The 26,303-nt window shown below is 32.1% G+C and overlaps 1 protein-coding gene across 4 annotated transcripts in view; it reads left to right on the forward strand.

Moving 5' to 3' along the window:
• RICTOR (RPTOR independent companion of MTOR complex 2) overlaps positions 1-26,303 on the forward strand; it is a 102,745-nt gene that overhangs the window by 46,193 nt on the left and 30,249 nt on the right. For all 4 annotated transcript variants that reach the window (XM_081052972.1, XM_081052969.1, XM_081052970.1 and 1 more), the window contains 11 exons: positions 711-775; positions 1,620-1,751; positions 3,592-3,655; positions 8,292-8,418; positions 11,459-11,628; positions 16,427-16,494; positions 20,725-20,792; positions 24,025-24,107; positions 25,189-25,276; positions 25,993-26,083; positions 26,193-26,259. In XM_081052972.1, the coding sequence (XP_080909098.1) occupies positions 711-775; positions 1,620-1,751; positions 3,592-3,655; positions 8,292-8,418; positions 11,459-11,628; positions 16,427-16,494; positions 20,725-20,792; positions 24,025-24,107; positions 25,189-25,276; positions 25,993-26,083; positions 26,193-26,259 (1,023 nt within the window). The remainder of the gene's footprint in view (positions 1-710; positions 776-1,619; positions 1,752-3,591; positions 3,656-8,291; positions 8,419-11,458; positions 11,629-16,426; positions 16,495-20,724; positions 20,793-24,024; positions 24,108-25,188; positions 25,277-25,992; positions 26,084-26,192; positions 26,260-26,303) is intronic.

A 26,303-nucleotide genomic window follows, 5' to 3' on the forward strand; every position in this document is an offset into this window, starting at 1 on the left:
GAAAAAAATAATTTTCCAGGCAAACAAAAACCAAAAGAATCCATTACTAGCAACCTTGGCTAAAAATTGCACAAATGAAAACACTAATAAAACAAATCAACAAAAACAAACAGGATTCTTCAGACAGAAGGCGGAATATCCCATTACATGAAGTGAAGTGTAGAATAATAGAAAGTGAAGTGAAGAATAATAAAAAGGTGAATTTGTGAATAATATAAATTGTTATTGACTAAATATTAACTAAAAACAAAAATAAATATGGGGTTTAAAATATAGGTAGGAAAAAAACTAACAAAATGAAAGATAGGGGCTGTAAATGAAGTTAGTGTTCTAAGAGTCTAACATAGTTGAGGACAGGATTAAAGTCATCATTTCTGTTGAACTGTAATAAGTCAACAATGCATGTTGTAATCAGTGGTAACCACTAAAAGAATAGTTTTTAAAACAGTAAAATTATTCAGGAGGAAGAAATAGAAAAATAAAAAATAATTGGTTAAATCAAATGAAAGTAAGAAGGGAGGGTTAAATAAACCTAAAACTGGTAGGTCAAATAAAAAAAAAACCAAGACAATAGGAATAAATCTGCATATTTGAACTATAGAAGCATATATTTTTCACAGTTCTACTAAAAATACCGTATTTTCCAGTCTAAAAAAGTAATGTATATAGACAAAAGTATGTAACACAAACTTATTTTGTTTTTCTGACAGCTTCTTTGTGATATTGGCCACAGTGAAGAAAAATTGGGTTTTAACTATGAGGATATCATAATTTGGTAAGTTCAGTTCTCTTTCTCCTCGTCTGGGTTCTAGCAATATCAATGTTAGTAATTTTCAACCAAAAATAGGATACCTTAACATCTCTTATTTGATCTTCCAGAAATAGTTATTTGAATGTTAGAAAAATTCAGGATTCACAATATTTTTGTTATCCTGTTCTGATAGTTTGTGCTTATCAAATATAAAGAACCAAAGCTAATGTTGAAAACTACTTGAACTTCTACAATTTAAAATTCTAAATTAAATCTAAAATTCACAGAATAACAATTCTCATATTACTCCCCCCCCTTAAAAAAGAACCTGAATGATTATCTCTAGATCTCACCTAAGACAAAGTGTGCTTACGGCAAGCTTGATTGACTAAAGCCCACCAATAGAGGCGTAATGGTATAGTGTCACAACCATCTTTTGGGCATGATTAGGAATTAAAATTGGTATAAATAATCTGTGCCTACTATCATTAAGTATTTTTATTTGTTGGTTTCAATCAGTGATTTCTTTGAGACGAGTGGAAGCCGGTAGGCAGGTACAAGGGAATAGATTATAGGGGCATATGTGATACAGCTTGAAAAAGGCATATTTAATTTTCCAGTGTTTCTGGGATACAATAAACTACAGAAGATAGAACAAAACTCTTGGTGAGTTTGTACCAAGAAGGCACAGATTAAAAAATAACAACATTAGTGAAGTTTTGCGGCTTATAGCGAATGATTGTTATATGTGTAAAATGACTAGTAGTTTTACTTATTTCAACCGAGGAAGAATTTGGTACTATAATTTTACATGTATCTGAGACTTGTGCAGCCAAACTTGTTTTTGTGTGTGTCTTTTTTGGTACAGTTTGCGGCTAGCTCTATTGAATGAAGCTAAGGAAGTACGGGCGGCAGGGCTACGAGCTCTTAGGTATCTCATTCAAGACTCCAGTATTCTGCAGAAGGTGCTTAAGTTGAAAGTGGACTATTTAATAGCCAGGTAATTTTTCTAGAGCTATCTATGTTTTTACATGCTTAAAAATTATGTATTAACTTTTAGCATACCTCCCATAAACTGTACAAATTTTTAATGTAAAGCCTGATAATTTTACAGATATATATATACAACCAAGTATCCTATTACCCCAAATTAAGGTGCTGAATAAGATTTTCAGCATCCCAGTCAAGTTTCCTTGTGTCTCCAACCAGTAGTAAACATTATTCTGACTTCTCATTGTAGACTAGATTTTCCTGTTCTTGCGCATCATGTGTTGGAAGTATACATAGTTACTCTTTTCTTTCCTCAGTGTTATCTGTGCGATTTATACATGTTGTTTTCTGTAATTGCTATGTAGTATTTCATGTTATGAATAGACCAGAACTAATTTATTCCATTCTGTTGATGATTTTCTGGGTTGTTTTCAATGTTTGGCTATTTTAATAAAGCTTCCCTGAACGTTCTTGTATAATTCTGTTGGTGGACATATGCACTCATTTCTCTTACATATGTAGGAGTGGAATTGCTGAGCCATAAGGGTTATGTATATTTCGCTTTAATTGATACTGCCAACAGTTTTCTAAAGTGATTGTACCGATTTGCACTCCTGCCATCACTATTTGAGAGTTCCAGTCTCTCCACATTCTTATCAGCACTTGCTGTTTTTACTCTTTAATTGTAGCCTTTCTGTTTGGTTTCTTGGATTTTAACCCTGCTTTTGCACAACATAGAAATTGGCAACTACCTTGGAGAGGAGCTTACATGCAGATTTGTGCTCACTTTCCTATGTTTTCGTCTCTATGGGATTTCCCCCTCAAGTCTCAGCCATATTGGCTGCCCTAAAGTTCAATCTGTCCAAGAAGACTTCTGCTTTCTGCTAGGACTCTATTTCCCTAAAACTAGGATGGACAAGTGACCCCAGGGACAAAGCCTGGTTGGATGTGGAGTTCGTACTTTTCCTTCCATGGATGATTATCTAGTGCCCTTTTGACAGTTGCTTTACAAAGCAGATCAACCTTTATAGTTGGTTTTGGTAGGAGGGTTGGTTTGAGCCAACCCTCAGTTGATAGCCACAACTTATCTCTGTTGTGGCCAGAAATAGAATTCTGTATCTTAATTTTTAATAATACTGCTTTAGGTTAATTGCATATGGAGAGAAGAAATACTTTTTGAATAGCAGACTATATCTATTTTAAAGTATTGATTAGAATAGTGCACTGCCTAAACGTAAGTAAAAATGTATTATTCTGCAATGTAAACCAAAGACTTTAGAAATTGAATAATTTAATAAACTTTAGAGAGAAATGTCAGTTAAGTGATATTCGAGCATTGATTTTTAAAGTGCATTCAGATTTCATATTATATTTTGGTAAAATAGAATTATTGTGGTTAATACATAAGACTTTTAAATTAGTCATATAAAATTTAGACCTTAGTTAAAATTACAATTAAACTAAATCTTAGGCTTGAAATAATTTCCCTTCACAGTTTTTATAAAATATCTATGGATTTTATCAAAGATGAGTGAATGTTTTTTTCAGTAGATTTCTGGTACTTTGCTCTTTGTCTACTATTTCTGTATAGACATACAAAATTCTGCAAATTATTTACTATATTCTACTTTCCTGGGGTCTTAAATGAAATTGTTTTGAAATGTTTCATTGTAACAAATATTTATCACTAGAGATATGTAAGCTAACTAAATAAATACCTGCTGGTGCTGAAAAGTATTAAAATTTGTAAATACTTTATTGACATTACAAATATAGGTCTGATCTAGTGATATTATACAGAAATTGTTTAATAAGATTTTTTATCGATAATTATTTTGTGTATTATTTAGGTGCATTGACATACAGCAGAGCAACGAGGTAGAGAGGACACAAGCACTTCGATTAGTCAGAAAGGTATGCTCTATGTCTTAGAGTAAAGGCAGATTTATGGTTTTCATATTAAGTACTCTATATTTTCAGATTTAGACTGTTTTGTGAAATTTTTGTATTAAAATTTAAAGGCTAAATTCTCATTAAACATTTTCATATTGTTAAAATTATATATGAGTTAAAAAAGTATTCAGTTTCAAAGTAAGCATTAATATTTTGCGTAATTATTCTGTGATTGGGTATAGCTAGGACATTATTTCTTATAAAACATTCATTATAAAGAATATTTTTCCCTTCAGTAGACATGTAAATGAAATTACTGCTTTGATATGTTATTGGAAAAAGATGATTACTTGTTCCTTACCCTGATTTTCTCTTGTATGCTTGGAGTTCATATTGTTAGAAGGATGTCACAAATAATTATAGCCGATTGTTTTGAGGATGAGTTTGGATGCAATCCATAGTCAGTTGCAATAAACAATTTAGGCCATTGTACAACATAAAAGGTCAAAATCTAAACTCTGCAAGAGAAGGTGGTAAGGATAATCCATAATGCTTTTAATGAGAAGCCTCCAAGGAATATTTTTATTGTTGTTTAATGTAATGGGATGCCCTAATGGCAGAGGACAGAGTGAACTGAGAGTTAACTTGGATAGGGCACAACATGTGTAAGAATGTTATCATGTTTCATCTTAAAGTATATTGTTTGCTTCTAAACATTCATGAGACTCATGAAGTATATGTTTGTTTTGATGTAAAAACATCTAAAATTATTTAGCAATTAAATTTTTAGCTTCTCTTTCCCCATATTGGAGTTCATTGCATGCTCTAGAGTGATGGAATGTTGAGTTATACATTAACTAGATTCCCTCCTTTTCATTTTCTTCAGTTGTCTAGCTTGTGGTTAGTAACTATCCATTAGTAAGTGTAGTAAGGAAAAAGTAAATGGATGAGTTGTCTTAAAAGAAGTTTGCAGTTTTATTAAGAGAGATCTTGGAGATAAATTATGTATTTTTGTTATAGGTTAACTTATAATGGGACCATGATTTGACTCTTTAAATTTAAAAATTAGATTTATGGTTTTTATTTACTCATACAGTCCTTCCTACTGCCATGATTTTGAAAATTCAAGATAAGAAAAAATTGTTTCTGAAGAGCCTAGAATAATTTTTTGGTTAGTAGAATTATATGTCAATATTTATCATACTAAGAATTAAAAGTGGGAAATTAAAATATATATTAACGTATTAAAAATAGCAAACCCATTCATTACATGTAAGGGTAACATTTTTATTAAACTATATTTTCTAAAAAGAAAATTAGTGAGTAGATTGACATTATTTTAGATTTTTGCTAAACTCTTTAATGTTTGTCTTGATAGAAGATAGCTGGATTATCATATTTGCTTCTACATTCATTCTGTTGTTATTTCACATTCAGTGGAGCCTCTGGAAAACTTCAGTGCATACGTGTGAGGGAATGAGAGTAAAAATACTAGACAATGTTTTTGTTTTATTATTAAAAAGTTTCAATTTTGTAGAATCCCTGAAAATATCCTAGGGACGCTCAGTTTCCTGGACCACACTTTGAAAATTGTTATCCCAGAAGTTGCATTCAGAAGGAAAAGACAACTCCACACGGATTCAGACAATTAAATTCAGCTTTTTTGGATTATTCAGTGAATATTTATTAAATATAAGTAGCCCAGTAAATGTAAACAGATCCTTAAAAACAATTTAGGAGTACCGTAACAAAAATACATTTTATTCTGTTATGTTCTTCAGTACAGAGTGATTTGTGGCAGATGTCATTGTGAATCCAAGACCAGGAAAATTGCTTATACCTGGTGGTAGTATGATATAGGCTGAGAGGAAGAGTTGTGGCATAAAGTCCCTCCCGGTTTAGCCAAAAGCTGTTAAAGGGAAAGCACACTTGATGAATCAACAGTGGCCTCTATTGGCCAGAGAAACTATAATTTCATTAGCATTATTAACAATTGAAGCACGCATTTCTTTTTTCCAGCAACATCTTGGCAACTGAGCTAGTAGAAATTAATGATCATATTATAATTGCTAGGTCACTGGGATTTTTTGTATGCATTCAAAAAGTTCTACACTTTTCTGAAAAGTTTTTTACATTTTCAAAGAACAACACTGCTTTGCTTTAGGATAGCTTGCTCTATGAATAATTAAGGAATACTCATGTTCCTTTTCCTTCTCTTTTACCTATCTCATTCATTGGGAAGGTTTTTGTTTGTTTGCTTGTTTCTTTTTCAATGTCTCTCTGATTTTCTTTTTTTCCTGTCTCTTTCTCTCCCAAGCAATCCTTCCGGGTTTTTGCATCTCTAATTTTCTATAGTTTTCCCACTGGTCAGCTATTACTTCTCTTTATCCTATTTAAATTCTACTTACTGCCTGCCTAATTTAAGTCATCTTTGTTTTCATATATCATTTCTTTATTTATGAAATAAAGGATTAATATATCATAGGTTTTTTACAATTGAAAAGGATTCATTTTAGGAAATCATTTGTCCTTGATTCACAGCAAGATTTTGTCAAAGCCAGAGTAAGAACCCAGATCTCTGAATTTCCAAACCTGTATTGGCCCACAAGTCCTTTTGGTATTAAGCCCAATCTTCTTACCTTGGCACTCAGAACCCGTTTTTGGTCCAACCAATTATGACCTGCTCATTATACCATTATGTGTACAGAAAAGCTGCCACTACTACTCCACCACTACTGTAATCAATACTTCTTTCCTACTTTTTTCATTTCATTTTTACCCTTTTCTACATTATGTTCATCTTGCAGTGTCAGCTCAAATTTCATATATTCCTCTTACAGAACTCAGTGTTTTTCTAATTCCTTTATAGCAGTTTGCAAATTTATTACCTACTCATTGTCTTTAATTTGTCTTATATATGTCTATCCTTCCATGCCTAAAAAGATGATTAAACTTTTATGTCAATAGAGATAAATTCCATGACTTTTCTCTTATGTATACTCATTGATTTATGAGAAAATTATTTGGTGATTTACACAGAATTTAATAATTTCCTTGCATGTATTACCCTGGAAAATAAGAGATTTCATTTGTAAAAATTTGAATTACAAGTATCATTTCCATAGCACTACACTTGAGATTTATAGAGTAGAATTTTATTCTTAAGTTCTAAAAATCTTCTGGTCATACACATCCTCCTTTTACAAATGAGGAAACTAAGGCACAGAGGGGACTTGTTTGGCCAAAGTAACATTAGTTTTCTAATGGCAGATTTAGTTCTGGAAGCCAATTGGCCTGGCTTCCTAGCCAGCTCTTTTCAAAATATATATTTTATTGCTTTGGAAATTTTTCTTATAAGGTCCTTATAAGCACAATAATAGATCAGTAAGTATTAAAATACAAATTAATAGCATAAGAAGTTAGAATTTTGTTACCCTGGAAGATGTTTTCAATACTTTCCCTTTCCTTCCCTCCTTTTTCCTCCAACATTTTTGATTAATGGAAAATATTGATTTAGAAGTGAATGTGAAAACTTTCATAGATTCTATAGTTATTGGAAATCTCTTTATTTCATCCTTGTGGAACAGTATTCTATCATTTCTGTTGAATTCTGTAATATCACATAGTGCTACTTAAACAACATAAACCATTTACAACTACTGTAAACAATACAGATCTTTCCTTTGAACCTCTGAGATAGGACTGAAATAGATATCTTTAATTTAGTTATATTGCATCCTCCAATCGTTTCATAGCACAAGTCTTATTTTTCAACAGGATTATAAATCCAGTAACATTTAGTAGCGATTAATTATCCCCAATATTTTATCACCACTCAAACAGAAGAAAGCATTTTCTTGTACTCCCAGTCCAGGGACCTGTCATTTTTAAATACTTCATCTACCAAATAGTCTTTATTTATTAAACAGTAATTAATGACATAATTTGTTTTCTTCCTATTTTCCAAGCTGAAGACAGATCATGTGATTTTAGTTTTCTAAGTATGCTATTGCCAGTTAAACTTTTCATTTAAAGTGAGATTCATTCAAAGTTTTATCACCATATACGTACTATTTCTACTTAAGTTTTGAAATGTCAAAAATACATTATGGGTTAGCTTTGCCTTTCAGTATAGCAACAGGTGATCGATAGAGATAGGGAAATTATTAAACATCTATTGCAAAGTGAGAAAGAATGAGGGGCGAGTTTGATCAGTGAGTTTGATGGGGGTGAGAGTAGGGATAATGAGGTAAATGGTATATGGGGAAGGAGTCAGGAATAAAATAGTACGGTAATTTGTAGACAGCTGTTGTCACCACTGATTTACTTTGTCTAGGTACTGAAAAATTGTTTAAGATATAAATCCTATTCTAGAGGAGCTTAGAATCTCAGAAACATTACATCTTATTGGTCAACAAATTTATAGTTTGGACTATTCAGAGAAAAGCCAACACATTTTTCCATAGTAATGATATTAACATTTATTGTATCAATTATTAGTTGTATCAATCCTTTGAAATGTTCATATGAAGCAAAAAATTAAAATTGATACCTGAATCTTATGAATATTCTATGGTCTTGATCACCTCAGTCTAAACAAAATAGGTTTTAAAAATGTTGTGAAGTAACTTTTTCTTCTGATTTCTCCCTGTTACAGATGATTACTGTGAATGCTTCCTTGTTTCCTAGTTCTGTGGCCAACTCATTAATAGCAGTTGGAAATGATGGACTTCAAGAAAGAGACAGAATGGTCCGAGCATGCATTGCCATTATCTGTGAACTAGGTAGGTCAGAATTTTCTTCAAGTAATAAAAATGTATTTTTGAAGGAATGTATAATATTTATTAATAACTTTAATATGGAGTTTTTTAGTTATTGATACAAAGGTATGAAAAAGTAGGACGTTACTGATGGGGAAGTAGAAGACTATTTAACAAATGATTTCAAAATGACATTAAAATTCTGTAAGTTTTAAAGTTTTACTCATGAAATTTCGTATATAGGAGTTGTCCAAATTCTAGTAATTAGAATAAAATCTCTTAAAGTCTGGCTTTCAGATATTAGTAAACCACACTGTATGTTTCTGTGGGTTAGATTCATCATACATTGAAGAAAAAAAAAAAACAGAATTCTAACTGCAAAAGTATTAAAGAGTTAAATGGGGGAAAAACAGGGGAAAATGGATGAATATTTATCTGATCATTGTAAGGAAGAGTTTTGAATTATCAAAAGAAACCAGAGATTTCAGCAGCTATAGATTTTATTAGAAGGAGGCAAGAAAATATGCAGTGCCAGAACGAAGAAAAAAATATGTATAACAAACATAAAAGGTAAATAACTTATTTATATACAGATCAATGGGAAAAATAAATATCGAAGAAATACATGACCAATCAACATATTTAAAAAGTTCAACCTCACTGATAACCAAACAGATATAATTTTAAATGATAAGGTGTTTTTTCCCCACCAAAAGTAGAAATGTAGGTAACATTCATTCTTGATATGATAAATAAATTAATAACAAAATTTTATACTAAAGAAACAGAAGAGTCAACCATCAAGGAATTAAAACTTCTGCCCACAATGCCTGTTGATTTAGAGACAAAATCAAATTTGATTAAGGAAATTTTGAAAATAAAACTTTGACTACATGTTAATGTTGGATGCCTGGAAAGTTATACTCAGAGTTAACTTATAAAATGCTCGTATTATTAAGCAAAAAGTAATGGAAATATGTGTGTGAACCCAAGAAATAGAAAAAGAAAAAAAAAATATCAGTTTAAAGGTAAGCAGGAAGAAAGCAACGATAAAATTAAGAGTCTTAATTAAAGAGCACGATAGATTATTTAATCTAACCTGTGTTAATTGGAAGAAGAAAAAAATGCTATATGTAGATATGCAAACATACACAATGTTTGAAAAGCACAAAGGTCAGAGAAATAAAAGATTAATATAGAAATGAGGAAGAGAAGATAATAGGAGTTTTTAAAATTATAGGATAGTTTTTATATATATTGGAAATCTTACTGAAATTAATGGGTTTTCAGAGAAATTTTTAATTTCCAGTTGACTCAAACAATAGAAAACCTGATAGTCAAAAACCATTGAAGTACTTTATGAAATAATTGCCTCTGAAAGACTCATCCAGATAGTTTTGTCTTAAAAAATTTGTTTCAAGGGACAGATAATTTTTATGTAGTATAATTTAATTGAGAGTGTTAAAAATATGGAAACCTACCAATTTTTTTTTTATGAAACTAGCATTGTATATACATATACCCCTAGTATACATATACATACATATCTATACACAAATACGGTATACAATAAAATAATTAGAAGGCTAGTTGGATAACATTCTAGAATATTTATCTAAAATCAATGCTCTGTAATATTCTTATTGTTGAATCTCTACAAATATTACATCCTTTTAATCCTTAGTTAGCATTGTTTAAAAACTTGTAGCAAGATAATAAGATAAGATAATAAACGAAGTTTATATATTGGAAAGAAGACACTATTTGTAGATGATATCTCTAGAAAATGCTGAATCAACTGAAAAACAACTGATGTAATTTAATTTAGTACAGTGGAAATGTGAAAATACAGATTTGATAGATTTATTTTGTGTTTCAGCAATTATCCGTAAATATAATAGAAAAAATTATATTTCCAAAATAGAAAATAAAATTGTGTACAACAAATAAACTTAATAAAAAATGTGTATGACTTCTGTGTGTTTGGAGAGTATTTTGAATTTGTCCAATTGATTCTCAAGAAGGCACAACTAATCAAGCAGGTAGAAATTAGAACATTTGGAGGGGAACTGATTGAAAAGTGGTCTGAGGGAACTTTCTAGGATGATGAAAGTTCTATACCTTGATTGCTGTATTGATTACATTGTTCAAAATTTATTGAACTACACTGTGAAGATCTGTGCATTTTACTATATTTAGCTATACTTCAGTTTAGGAAAAACTCAGAGAGAAGTCTAATTTTATAATTCAGCTAGAATAAACAGGAGAGATACAACCATGAAAACATTTTTGAAAAAGTATAAATGGAGGGGGAAGGGAAATATTTTCTTCAAATATATTTAAAAAAAACAAAAAACGATTAAGCTAGGTTATTAAGAGAGAAATGAAAAGGAATCAGTACTTGGCAGACCCAGATGTAAAACTTTCTGTATTTAAGGAAGAAATACAATTAGTATTTCTTCCTTACGATTGGTATTCCAATATACTTCCAGTATTAAACATGGAAGTATAATAATCGGTTTGGGAAGCATACTGTGATAACTGATTAAACATTTGAAAAAATATTGAGTTTATCATAATAAGCCAAACTCAATTTATTGATATATTGAAATCTGAAATGTTCATCATGAACTCATTTAAAAGACACAGGTGTGTGCATGCATTCAAAGAAATGCCTGATCTTTGAAGTAAAGGTGGAATTCCTGAGCTTAAAATCTAAAGTTAGATTACAAATCAGACAAAAGATTTGAAACAGATAAGTATTCCCACTATATTAAAAAAGTCCATGCAATTGAGAGGAAAGAAGAACCATTCCAGTAAAATATGGGCAAAGGATATGAAAAAATAATTCAGAAACATAAAAAAAAAAAATTTGAATTTTGGGAAGTATATTCAGTGACTTTTATTGGATGCATTTTATCCACATGCCCTTTTAAATGTCTTTGAATAGAAAGTTTTGCAAGTCAGAAAGGAAATTAAGTTTTAAAATAAAATCCCAGATTTATAATTACTTTTTATTAGTTATCCCCTGTATAATATATTAAGTTTTTCTTTTTTATTTTAGCACTTCAGAACCCAGAGGTGGTGGCCCTTCGAGGTGGACTAAACACCATTTTGAAAAATGTGATCGATTGCCAGTTAAGTCGAATAAATGAGGCCCTCATTACTACAATTTTGCACCTCCTTAATCATCCAAAGACCCGACAATATGTGCGAGCTGATGTAGAATTAGAGGTAGGAACTTTAATATTCTTTTCTAGTTTTAAAATATGACTTTAATAACAAACTCTTAATTTGTAATTTTAAAGTTAATAGATGCAGCACAGCATTATCAAATCTAAATTAACTAAGGCTGGCTTATTCTCAGGCATATTTTATAGCTCATTCAATTTGGAATTAATTGAAAATATTCTCAAACTATTTCATTAGTGTGTAAAGTGAAGTTTATTTTTTTAATCTATGAAAATTTTACTAATAAAATAAAAGCACGAGTAAGGTTACATAGACCTTTACCTATTTATTTAAGATGATTTTTTCAAGGACTTTAGTACACTAGTCGTGTGTGATTAGCTCCTGCTAATTATATACTATTTATTCATTAAACCATGCTAAAAGTCTCTGAACTTGAAAGGACTTGTTAGCAGAATGGCTATATATACTTGAAAGAAATAGGATACATATCTTTTTAAAGTAGTCCACAATTTAAATTTTTACTAATTCAATGTTTTTTAGTTAGTCTAAAACAGTAAGACTATATATATTCTTTTATAATAAATATGTAGTGGAGGTTGGAACAGAATTATCACACACTATACTCTTATAGTTGATTTGTGTGAATGTACTACATTGTTGTTCGTTACAGATATAATTTAGAATAAGTTTAAACTCAGGATTTGTTTGTATTTGGGTTGAAATTATACAAGGTGTGAAACATTTATCATGCCCTATTTTTTCTAAATTATTTTATGAAACGTGTCTTAAATGTTGTAATTCTGGTTTTACTAGGGCTTTTACAAATATTTGAGATTATAAAAGTGATATTACCCTATATCATTGCTAACAAATTTAAGTACAGTGTTGTCCTTAATATGTAATTTTTAAATACGCTATTCATTGTTAGTGCTATTGTTATACGCTATTCATTTAAATACGCTATTTATTGCTGTTTATTCAATGACAATAAACTGGCATTTTTAATATCTTACAGTACGTTTAGCTTTAATTTTTTTCTTGATATCAAGTAGAAAAACTATAATTTTTAGATTGGAGAGATGATTACAATGACAGAAGGTAATATGTATAGGCCTGTTTTTTATTCCTGTATAATTGCACAGCAGATTAGTAAAACCTTTATTTAAGTGAAAAACTTCAAAGAATGTGATAGACTAAATACACTACTATCTTTGCTTATATCTTCTTTAAAACCACAAACGTTAGTTCTGTTTTTCCTTAACAAGATTCCAATGGCATAGTGATTGAGAGCATAGACGTTAGGCTGTACAGATCTGGTTTGGTTTTTTACTGTATGACCTACTAGCTTTGTGACTTTGGGCACGTAATTAGCCTCTCTTGGACCCACTTTTTCCTAGATAAAAGTCATGGTTTTTCCCTTACAGAGTTATTGTGAAGAATAAATACTATAATAGTATAGTGGTAGCAGTAGTAGTAGTAGTAATAGCAGCAACTAACAATGAAGTAAAGCTTCTAATGAGTTAGGCCGTATTTCCAGGTGCTTTATGTATAAATTCTAATCTACCTAAGATGTTTTATTCAGTACGTGGCTCATAAATACTCACATACCTGTTGCCTTGGATATTATTTATCATCTTCATTATGGAGGCTGCTATTCTGAGAATATTGTCCTCATTTTGATTGGTTATGTTTTTGTCAATTTTCATTCTAAATTAATAATTGGTTCCCTTTTCTACATACAAAGTAACTATTTTTAGTGCTGTTTATTGTTAAGTCCAAATCTTCCTCCTGTTAAAAATCTCTTTTTAAATTTACACTGGCTTCTGTTTGTATTATATGTGATATGTTTTGACCACAGAGAGAGAAAAACAAAAGTGAATTTAATGTAATAATATTAGTAGAATAGTCTGTAAGGATTGTAATTTTTATAGTAAAAAACATTTATTAAACTTAGACTTCAGAGTAGGATAGGGTAGTTCATAGCATCTGCTATGGAAAACTAGAAAAGCTGAATAATTATGTCAGTCAAATATTTAAAGCAATATATAGCTGTGAAAGCAATAAGGACCAGAGTGAGTGAAATTTTAAGGAAGGCAGATACTTTGAGAGTTGCCCTGAAGAGCTGTAGATGTCTTTGTGGGCACTTTCAGATTTGGGGCACAGGCTAGGTAGAGGCTAAGAATATGCCCTTAAGCCTAGGTAGAAGACGAGAGTATTTGGCAGTCCTAGGGTATGGCATGACAAGCCTAGAGATGCGAAAACTAGACCAAGTCTAATTTACCACTCCAGACATTTGCTGAAATAAGTATCCATGCAGAGTAGAAGCTACAATGTCAAAAGCTGAGGAAAGTACAGTGAAATATACTGTAGTCTCTAGCTTACAGGACACAAAGTCCTCCCAAGAGGATGGGCCATGGACAAAAGTTGAAAAGCCTTAGAAGTAGTGAATTTAGACGGATTACATGCAATTGCTTTTTCTCTTGGGTTCACTTACTGATCAGTGTGTAATTAGAAGTTGAAAAATCCAGGTAGGCTTTTGCTGAAATCAGAAAAACCAGAAGAGCATTTGGCAATTGTGTTATTTATACTAAACTGACAAAACTGATTATTTCATAGCTGATTTCCTTTTCTTGACATTTCCCAAATTTTGGAGCTATTCTGGATGGATAGCTAAAGATCTAAGTTCAAAACTTATAAAATACGTAGAAAAAAATTCCAGTCTGTCACTGATAAGTAGAAAAATACTTGCTAATCACTGAAGGGCCATAATTTGGGAATAGGAAAACCAAAGGCTATCTATCCTCTATCTTATCAAAATTGCAATGTAGTCTCAATTTAACTCTGTGATCAGGATAAGATGATTGGCCAGTCTACCTAACAGAAGACAGGATAAACCGTTTGATGGAGATAACATCACTTGGAACCTTTTATAAAATTCGCAATGTCTGACATTCAATAAGGAATTTGAGTGAATGTCATACAAAAAGACATCACCATATGACTGAAAACCCAAAAGACAAAAAACATTCTATAGAAATACTCCTAAAAGTAATCCAAATATTGCAGTGAGAGGGAAAAGACTTTAAAACAACCATGATTAATTTATTGAAGAAAATGGAGGAAAAGAGGAAGAAAATGAATGAAATAATGGAGAATTTCACCAGATAATTGTAATATATAAAATGAATCAAATGGAAATTCTAGTACTGAAAAATGTAATACCTGCAATTCTCAGTTCAATGAAATTAAAAATTCATTTTGGACAAGAAGATAACCATTAGTAAGCTATAAGAAAAGTCAGTTAAAAATTACCCAGGGTACATCACAAAGAGGGGGAAAAATAGAGGAACAGAAGATAAGGGATAAAACATAATTTTTGTCTTTGGAGAAGAGAGTGAAAATGGACAGACGCAAATATCCAGAGATGATGGCGAAAACTGTTGTTTCTAAAACTGATGAAACTTCAGCTCCCAAAGCTCAGAAAACTCCAAATAGATAATACAAACAAAACAACATGTAGGCACATTGTGGTAAGATTGTTGAAAACCAAGACAAATAAAAATCTTAAGAGAAGCTTTAGAATAAAAGACATTACTTTCAAAGGTGCAAGTCTGACAGCTGATTTCCCAACAGAAATAATGGAAATCAGAGGACAGTAAAATGGCATCTTTAGAGTACTGAAAGAAAATAACACCTACCTAAGCTAGATAAAATAATTTTCAAAACCAAAGATAAAGATGTTTCAGACTAAAGACCCCAGGGAATTTAAAGAAATACTCGCCTGCCTATGTGTCACAGAAACACTAAAGGAGCCCAAGGTGAGGCTCCTTGTGGCGGGGAGCTGAGCCATGTTACCAGCAACAAGCAGGTTGTGAGTAGATCCGCCAGCTCCTGTCCAGCCTTCACGTGACTGCAGCCCCGATCAGCATTTTGACTGCAAAGTTAAGGGGGCCCCTGCGCTGTAACTGCACAGCTAAACCACTCCTAGATTCCTGACTCACAGAAACAATGTGAGATAATAAATATTTATTGTTACTTAAAAAGTGAGGCGGACAAGACAGGCTAAAGGGAGAGTCCTCAGTCAGAGAAAAATGATCTAAGACAAAGAAATGTAGGAAGGAATGAACATTGCCAGAAAAGGTACATACAAGACTAAATATGAAAGAATACTATTGCCAAAAGCAGTATTAGTGATGCCTTATGTATTTTAAATTATATTTAAAATTAAAATTCAGAGCACAATAATGCAGTAGACGATAGGGGATATTAGAAAATGAGACAGTAGTTCTAAAATGAGTGAATTTAGCAAGGTTGCTGAATACAAGGACAATACACACACAAAAATAGCTTGGATTTCTTTATACTAGCAACAAGAAGAGAGTGCAATTTATAAAATAAAATCATTTAAATAATGTTCAAAAATAGGCAAAATTAAGTCATAGTGTTAGAGGTCAGGTTAGTAATCCTGGGGTTGAGAGTGACTTGTGAGTACAAAGTGGGGGGAATAAGGAGGTTTTGAGGATGCAGCTGTGTTCTTTATCAGGCGCTAGTTACAGGAGTGAGCTTCATTTGAGAAAAACCCATCAAACTGTACATTCATGATACGTGTACTGTTCTATATATATTTAACACCTCAATTTAAAAGTTCAAAAATTCAATTTGTATGTTTAAAAAAATTACTCAAATATATTCCTTGTTGATGAGTTTGAAGAAATAAGTCTCTCAAATAGTATACCCAATTAAAAATATAGAGAAGTAGAATTAATTTTAGCTTTTTACAGGAAGAATGCATTTTACAATAAGGACTCTTTTTCTTCTTTTTCTGCCTTTTTTTTATTAGCGAATTTTAGCACCCTATACTGATTTTCACTACAGACATAGTCCCGATACAGCCGAAGGACAGCTCAAGTAAGTACCATTTGTTCCTAATAATTTATAAGGTGGTGTGTATTGCTATTAAAGCTTTTTAAATTTACCTGATTGCATATAGAGCCAGAGCAATGTGAGTTAATTTCCTGTTTCATGGAGTTAGATTGAAGTTCTCTCATAATAAACTGCTTTAAAAAATTACAAGTAAGCTTTGGGAAATATAAAGACTTGGAATTAATTTCTCATTTATAAAAATGTAAGGTAGGCCGCAGTAGAAACCTAGATCTTTAATTTTTTATTGTATTTTTTGCATAATTATGTTGAGAGACTAAAAGAATGAAATAATGGGGAATAGAATGAAGAGCTGCCTTAACAGTTGAGTAAGCAGAAACATAACCTAGGTAGAATTTTGAGAGTAAGGTTAAGAGGGAAATAAAAGATCAAGATTATTTTTTAGAAAGGAGGCAGGATAATTTCTAGAGTCTTTTTGGAAAGAAAAGCACATAATTCACTGGGGATTCTGGGATAACTTTATAATTAAGTTGATTCAGGGAGCAAACATACTATCTATAAAGATTTTGCAAATAACACAGTTCCAATATGCTTTGAAATGTTTTTCTAGTATGGTTGTTGGATTGCAAACATACTTACTTTGATAGATAGTATATATTAAAATTCCTCCCTCAGTTCTGGAACATTGTGAAACAGGAGGATATTTTTATTAATTTTCACTTTTCTCCTGAATTAAAAAACAGTGGTTTTATATCTTTGTGTCCCTTGCTGTGGACTTGTCACACCCTTAGCATATCATGACCTGAGCTAAGAAATCAAAATAGATGTCCTCTGTTTAAGACTTCTCAAAACTTATTCCTGCTGAGTTATGAATTGGCATTCTTAAGCTCCTTTCTTGGATTTTCCTTATGACACTTGGACAGTCTCTTTATTAACAGAGACCGTATGCATTTTCTATTGCACATGACAAATTACTACAAATGTAGCGGGTTAAAATAACATAATTTTATTAGCTTGCAGTTCAGTAGGTTAGAAAACTGGCTTGGCTCTTATCTGGAGGTTTTGGTCTAAAATCCATTTTCAAGCTCGTTCAGCTTGAACATCACTGTTGTCAGAAATCACTTTCTTGCTGTTGTACAACTGAGGTCCCTATTTCCTTGCTGATGGTCGGTAGGGGCCTACTCTCAGCTTCTGGAAGCCACCCTCTTTCCTTGCTACATGATTCCCTTCATCCTCAATCACAGCAGGAATTCCTCGAATCTTTGTGCTTTGAATCTCTCTCAGACTTTCTTGTTTGCTAACAGCTCTTCAGTTAAATCAGGCCTACCAATGATCTCTCGATCTTAAGGTCTGTTGGACTGTAGAACATAAACATAATTACTATCATGGCAGTGATAATGATAGTCGTAGAATCTAGGGATTACAGCATGGACTCTTGAGGGGATGAGGGACATGTTTAGAGTTCTGCCTACCAGGATGAGCAAGAGATGAACCTGGATTTTTTTTTTTTTTTTTTAAGTTAGAAGTGGGAAAGTACATTCACCAGAGTTCTTCCTTTCCTATTTGGTTCTGTACTTTACTTTCATTGTTTCTGGAGTATGGACAATTATGGGAGTGTGAGTACATTGTAGCCAGAGAATAGGAGATAAATGATTTTTTAAAATATTATAAATTTATCGAATAGGTTAGAGAATAGATTACCAGTCAATCAATATAAGTATATCACTAACATTTTTGAGACAAGGAGCATCAAAAGCTTAATCACACAATTGTGTGCGTCTCATTTCTTCCACCACTTCACCTCCCCATTTTAGTTTCTGTTATATTCTCATTTTGATTGGTGCTACAGAGCTTCGTGTGGTTTGTATTTGTATATTTTTAAGTGTTTCATTTCACTTTTTGTAGACTATGATTGCTCACTAATTTTTTTTTTTTTTTTTTTTTTTTTTTTTACTTTCAAGATTCTTTTCTTTTATTTTTGGTTTTCAGCCAACCTAGGCATAGATTTTTGTGATTGATGTTGTTTTTTTTTTTTTCTTTTTAATTAGATTTATTGGGGTGACAATTGTTAGTAAATTTACATAGATTTCAGGTGTACAATTCTGTATTGCATCATCTATAAATCCCATTGTGTGTTCACCACCCAGAGTCAGTTCTCCTTCCATTACCATATATTTGACCCCCTTACCCTCATCACCCACCCCCATCCCCTTACCCTCTGGTAACCACTAAATTACTGTCTGTGTCTATGAGTTTTTGTTTCTCATTTGTTTGTCTTGTTCTTTTGTTGTTTTTGGTTTATATACCACATATCAGTGAAATCATAGGGTTCTCTGCTTTTTCTGTCTGACTTATTTCACTTAGCATTATACTCTCAAGATCCATCCATGTTGTCACAAATGCTCCTATATCATCTTTCCTTAACGCCGAATAGTATTCCATTGTGTATATGTACCACCACTTCTTTATCCATTCATCTATCGAAGGACATTTTGGTTGTTTCCATGTCTTGGCCACCGTAAACAAAGCTGCAATGAACATTGGAGTACACTAATCTTTAATTTGATTTTCTGTCATTATTTTCTATCCCTTTTGTTTTTTCTTTCCCAGTACTCTTGATTTCTGTAGCCTCACAACTGTTAAGAACTTTGTTAGGGAAGTAGAAAAGGTGGCACAGAAAAAAGTGGACAAATGACAGGATAGAGATGGTTGAGGTGGCATAAATAAAGAGTACAAGACTGCTATTAAGTATTGAAACTGGCCATACGCCATACGTGGAAAATGTTTATACGTGGAAAACAAATATATATATACAGTTGACCCATAAAAAACCCGGGGATTCGGGGCTCTAACCTGCACAGTCAAGACTCCAATATAATTTTTGAGTTCCCCAAAACTTAACTACTAATTGTCTACTATTAACCCAAAGCTGACTAAGACATATTTTTGTGTATGGATTATATACCTCATTCTTAAAATAAAGTAAGCTAGAAAAGAGAGTGTTAAGAAAATCTTAAGGAAGAGAAAATATATTTATATTATATTTTATATATATAAATATAATATGTTATATATATATTATATAATAAATATAAATATATGTATTATATATATAATATAGTACCAGATATTATTGAAAAAAATTGCATATAAATCGACCCATGTAGTTTAAACCCGTGTTGTTCAAGGGTCAACCTATAGTTCTGTTGCTTAATTGTCAAACTATTACGTAGAAAGGAACAAATGAGATGATTGGATACACATTTACAAGAGACAAAAGAAGCTGTTGATATTAATAATGTCCAGTTATTTGGTAAAATTTCAGTGAATATATGAGTTGTTGAACTTGCTTGTTAGAAATGCTCAGCTAAGTTTGCGGCAAGAATTTGAAGTAACTAGAATATATGTGGTAATTGTAAGTTTTATGTGGTAATTTTCTTTGCTAAGGGGCAGCCTCCTGATAGATGCTTTCTAAGCAGTGTGGTGTTTGTTGTCTCTAGTGCTCAATTAAAGGTGTTAATGAACTATGTAAGAATAGTTTTCCAAAAGAGCAAGAAATGTAGAACTAAATAGAAAAGTAGAATTTATAACTTATTTTAAACAATGTTGTGAATCTTAAATTGGAGGGAGGTCAGTGATAGGTTGGCCGGTAAAGGAACGCACATGGTCAGGCAAGTTAAAGTTTTTATTGTAAGAGAGCAAGAGTTTATTGGGCTGAGCAAAAGATGGCCACAGCCCGGGCTGCATGTCTAAAGAAGACTTGCAGCCCTGAAGGAGGGGGTGAGGAGGGTTTTATAGAGACTGTGCTGACAGGGTAGCATTGTTTGAACAGAAAATGTTTTCTGCCTGCAAGCCAGTAGCTGTTTTGTGGCGTTTTCTTACACAAATTTGGCTCTGTCTGCAGGTGCAGGTCAACAGACATTTTGTTGTTTTCTTGCAGACGTGGCTCTGCCTGTAAGTCAGGGTCTCTGAGACCTAACATTCAGAGACCTAACAGTAAGTCAAGGTCTCTAACATTCAGAGACCTAACAGTCAGTATGCAGGGTAATTTGCTTTGAGGTATGTCTGATCTTTTTTTTTTTTTAACATGTTTGATTTCCTGTGTAAATACTTAAACATTAACTAATGATAGCACTTATTCTGATACAGTAGCAGGAAAAACTCACTTTTTATTTTAATATTTTATTTCTTTGTTTCACTACCCCTCCTCCACCACCCCTACCCCAACCTACCCACCCACCCACCCACCACACACAGAGAAGATAGAGAAGCGAGGTTTCTAGCCAGTAAGATGGGAATCATAGCCACATTCCGGTCATGGGCAGGTAAGTTATTCTGTACTGCTTTATAATATCCAATAAGAAAAACCTGACTATTGTTTCAAATGTTAAATTATTACTGCAGCATCTAATTTAGATGTTAACCTAGTTTTATATGTTATTATAAAAGCCACAAGGATTTGTACAAAATTATTAAAATTAACTTTTTAAGTCAATATACTCATGGTTACCTGGACAGTTTAAAAAAATTAAACATAATCTATAGCAAATGTTTTTAACGGTGTTAGCTGTATATGTAAATAAAGTTTGTTATTTAAAAGTACAAGGAATGTCATAAATACCAAATAAGATATGCCATTAATAGTCTTAAATTTCCTGAGAAGAGGAATTATGCATGTTTTATCTTTCTGTGGAATCAAAACAAACATTTTTCTTATAATACCACTGAATGTATTATTTTTATATTAATAATTTCGTTTTTGACTTTGTAGACTAATTTAAGAACTAGCATACAAAGGAGTGTAGCAGTAAACAGAAAACGAAAATTTACCTAAACACGTCTGCGTACCTAAGGAGCCTAACTAACAGATACCTTTTTCATAGAAATTACTAACCCAGCCATTGGCCTCTAGCTAATATATTTTCAGTGACTTCTTTTGGCCTCTTAATTCTTTGATAAATACCCCAGCTGTGCTGTATGTACCTCATGACTGCCTATTTCCCTTTACTCTCATGGACAAACTGGGTATTTATGAGGGTTCAACTGTCACACATCCTTTTTTATACTTAACCAATCTTCACACATTATTTCAACATAGAAACCAACACAATCCTCCTGTCAAGTTTAACTATCGCTGCCCTTACCTCAGAAGTCACTATATAACTCAACATATAACTATGTTTTCTGTAGCTACAACTATCATCCTTTACCATCCTTCAACTTCCTTGCCATTGGACCTCTTTCGATCTTACCAAAAAAAAAAAAAAGAATTCTGTCCTCCTCTAACCACCAGTAAAGCCTGTCTTCTCATTCTCCTTACTTCCATATTCAACTTCTACTGTCACCATGTCTCTGATCTCTGCCAGTCTCTTCCCTTGCTTCTCTTAGACATATTTTTTACTGTGCTTTAGTTTGTCCTGTAGCCCTGATACACTGATCCATCATTAGAAACTTAGAAGGTTGGGAACTTTCCACCCTCCTATTGAAGTAAGAGAAATACCAACTACAAATTAGAACTCTGAAAACATTTTTCTCACAGAAATAATTTCCTAAATAGTATTTAGATTCTGTGGTACTATTTATTAAGCGTTTGATACTTGTAACATTATTTCTCTGATATATTTTTCAAAATCCAAATAACTGATTTCTATACAAATGAACCTTAGAACACAGTTTCTTCATGAGTTGCAACAGCCTGTGTTTCCTGTTAGCGCAGAGTATGACCTGTATCTTAATCTATAATCTCTCAAATTGCTGTCAAACACCGAAGTTTGAGAAATACAATTTTGATGACTTAAGCAAATAACTCTACCTATTATGTTTTAATTTGAATTTTGAACCCAAATTCGAAGAGAAAATATAGATTATAAATATATGCGCTTAGCTAGGAGTAACAGGAGCCCTATATGACTTTAAAAAAACGTTTTCCCCAACATTTTATTACCAAAAGTTTCAAATGGATAGAAAAGTATACGGTGAATACCAATATACTTCCACCACCTAGATTTTGCTCTATTTGCTTTATTACGTATCTGTTCATATGCCCATCCCTCTGTGAATTCATCAGCCCTCTTAGGTTTTTCTAATGCATTTCAAAAGTTGTAGAATTCAGTCTTAACTCCTATACTTCAGCATGGCCATTATTACCTAGAGCTCAATATTTGTTAATGGCCCTGACTTGGTTATTTTTGTTTGTTTCTGTTTGTGTTTGTTTTTAGGTAAAATTTACCCCTTACCATGAAATGCACAAATCTTGAATCTACCATTTGATGAGTTTTGACAAATGCTTACACATGTGGACCTAAGCCCTTCATAGGATACAGGACATGACCATCACACCACACAGTTCTCTCTTGCCCTTCCTAGTTCATCCTTGATCCTCCTCCTCTAAGAAGCAACCATTCTTCCATTTATTTTCATCATGGATCAGTTTTGCCTGTTCTAAAACTTCATATAAGTGAAATCATAGTATATGTATACTTTGTGTAAGGCTTTTTCACTCAATATAATGATTTTGAGTGAGATTCATTCATGTTGTTGTATACATCAGTAATGTGTTCCTTTTTATTACTGAGTAATATTCCATAGGGTGAATATGCCAGTGTTTTAGCCCTCCTCCTGTTAGTGAACACCTGACTGATAAGTTTAGACTATTACAGATAAAGCTTACTATGAGCAATTTTATGCAAGTCTTTTTGCGGACATGAGCTTTCATATCTCTTGCATAGATGCCCAAATGAAGTTGCTGGGTGATAAGGTGCATATATGTATAGTTTTATAAGAAACTGTCAGACTTTTTCTCACACTGTTTCATACTCCCATCATCAGGGTATGTGAGTTCCAGTTGCTGCATCCTTGCCAGTATTTGGTATTATCAATTAATTTTAGCCATTCTGGTTAGTGTGTAGTGGTATGACATTGTGGATTGAATTTGCATTTCCCTGATGACCAATGATATTGATCTGTGTATATTGGCTATTCACATATCTTCTTTTGTGACAGGATAATATGTTTAAAATAGTTTGACTCAATTGTCTCACTTAAAATTTTGATCCATATAATTTATCTGAAGTCTATCACTTATACTCTTTTGTGCTAAAAGTTAAATTTTAGAATTAAACTTTGAAAAGACAAATGCCATGCAAAGTTTTTCACTTCAGATTAAGGTGGCATTAAATAAAGGAAGCAGACCATTGTCTTACTTTCTCAAATATTCTTATTCCCTGAGATTACTCATCAGTAAATGGGAGTAGCAGGCAGTCAGATCATGAACTTTTTTGGGTATGAAACAAATAGAAAAAGGAAATGAAATGATAAAATTCTTTATAATCTCTAATCTGTGGGGAAATTCAGAGAATGTTTGAAATACGCTGTCACTTATGATAACCAAATAATATAATAGTATAATTTAGCCTGGAAAAAAATCACAGATTTTTACTCTTGATCTTAGCCAAAAGACCGAGAAGCGATAGATTTTTATATTACGGATACATTGCTAAGAAATTTTTCTGAAATTCAAGTCAGTGATTTTTTTTTTTTCCTTTTTATCCTCTTTAGGTATTATTAACTTATGTAAACCTGGAAACTCTGGGATCCAATCTCTAATTGGAGTACTTTGCATACCAAATATGGAAATAAGGGTAGGTAAAAGTTATTCTGATTGTTTCATTCCTAGACTTTTAATGGAGGAAAGTAATTATTAAAAAGTTATTTCAGGTGATGCTTTTTCCTCATGACTTATTAACCTGTATCATAGAACATTTAAAAATACATCAGTAAATATTTACTACTTAGTTGAATCCTAAGGATTATATGAATCATTAGAAATGCTGCTGTTGTTAGGAATTATGGCTATGTTAAAATTAAATTAAAAATATGAAATTAATTATGCCTTATTCATTAAAATATGCAAACAGTGCAGAAGGGCACTCATTGTAAAGTTTCAAGCGATACAGAAATACATTTAGGAAAAAGTAACTGGTAATATAATATGAGTGGTTTTGATTAAAATTGGGTTGTTAATATTTGTATTGGGTTATTAATATTTGTTTGCTTATTTATTGGATATATTCCTAAATTATTATTTCATAGGAATTTGTGTTAATATTATATAGCTAAGCAAATTGACATTGAAGGGAGAAAAAATTAACTCTTAAACTAATTCCTCTTTTCCCCCCTAAATGTTTCTGTTTTAATTTTGTTCAAAGAAACAGTTTGCTCCTTTCTTGTTACTTGTTTATATGAACCAAACCTGGAATATTATCCTGTAGTTCCTTGCTTAAAATATGAACTAAAAAGCATTTAGACCATGGGAATGGAAGGAAGTGATTATAGATGGAAAGATCTATAAGCAGGCAACTAGCAGTTGGGGCAATTCAGTTGACTCTTAGCAGATGGTGAAAAAACATGGCCTTTGGAGTCTGGCTGACCAAGGTTTGATTCCTGGTTTTATTATTTATAATTCCATGACCTTGAAATCTATTTCTTCATGTGTACAATGGGATTAATAAAAGATTTATTGAAAAGATCAAATCGTGTATGTAGTAAGCATTCAATAGTTATCCCTTATCTAATATAGGCCTGATAATGGTAGTTTTCTAAACTACAGCAGTTCTGTTTTTACCAGTTTTCTTATGTGTGACTAGAACATTTAAAACATTTTTCATTTAAGCAAAGATGTTTCCATAAAAGTAAATGAACTGTATTTATTTGTACTTGCAGCGAGGTCTGCTTGAAGTGCTTTATGATATATTTCGTCTTCCTCTACCTGTTGTGACTGAAGAGTTCATAGAAGCACTGCTCAGTGTAGGTAAGTACTGAATGCATTTGTATCTATTCAAACATTGTAATTTTTAAGATGGTATACCTAATGGAGCCAGATTCCCTCCAAGGAAAAATACTGCTCTAAACATTGGATGTCATTTTTTTTTCTTACTACATCATTGTGGCATGAAATTAATATAAAAATAAAACCTCCAATAAGTTTCTAAAAATAAGGAATTTTTAATTTCTTCTCTGTTACCCTTGCTCTTGCAAATGAACAGTGAAATTAATAGAAAGATGAACCAAGAAAGGAAGAGAAGATAATAAGAAACCTATGCAGTTCTCATATTAGATGATCTAATTCCTGTCTTATTATATTTTAGCCAAATGACCCCTATGTCCCAAAATAAAGAAAGTTAGGTCTGTGAATGTTTACATAAATCATTTTTTTCTGTATGGCTTTTTGAGTCTATTTTTTTAAAACCAGCATTAGTGGGTGGACGGTTATAGCTGAGTTGGTTAGAGTGTGGTGCTGGTAGCACCAAGGTTGCAGGTTTGATCCCCACATGGGCCACTGTGAGCTGCACCCTCCTTAAAAAATAAATATGTATATATTTTATATACACACACACATATATATGTAATAAAATTTTAAAAACATTAAAAAATATTTATAGGCTTGTTAGTTGCTGGGTTTACACTTACCTGAAGGGTTTTACTAATATCTAATTTTCTTTAACTACCTAATTGTAACTATTTTAGATCCAGGTAGATTCCAAGACAGTTGGAGGCTGTCAGATGGTTTTGTAGCAGCTGAGGCAAAAACTATTCTTCCTCATCGTGCCAGATCCAGGTAGATATAGAAAAGGTTCAAATTTAATACAATTATTGTTTTCATGTTAAATTGTTAATACTTAATATATGGAACGGTATATAAACTTTCTGTGCTGTGTTTATTCCAGGCCAGACCTCATGGATAATTATTTGGCACTGATACTCTCCGCATTTATTCGTAATGGACTTTTAGAGGTATGGTTCATAAACCCTATTTTATTCTATTTTATTTTCTCTCA

Source organism: Rhinolophus hipposideros (assembly GCF_964194185.1).
Source record: "Rhinolophus hipposideros genome assembly, chromosome: 7".
Taxonomy (NCBI): Eukaryota; Metazoa; Chordata; class Mammalia; order Chiroptera; family Rhinolophidae; genus Rhinolophus; species Rhinolophus hipposideros.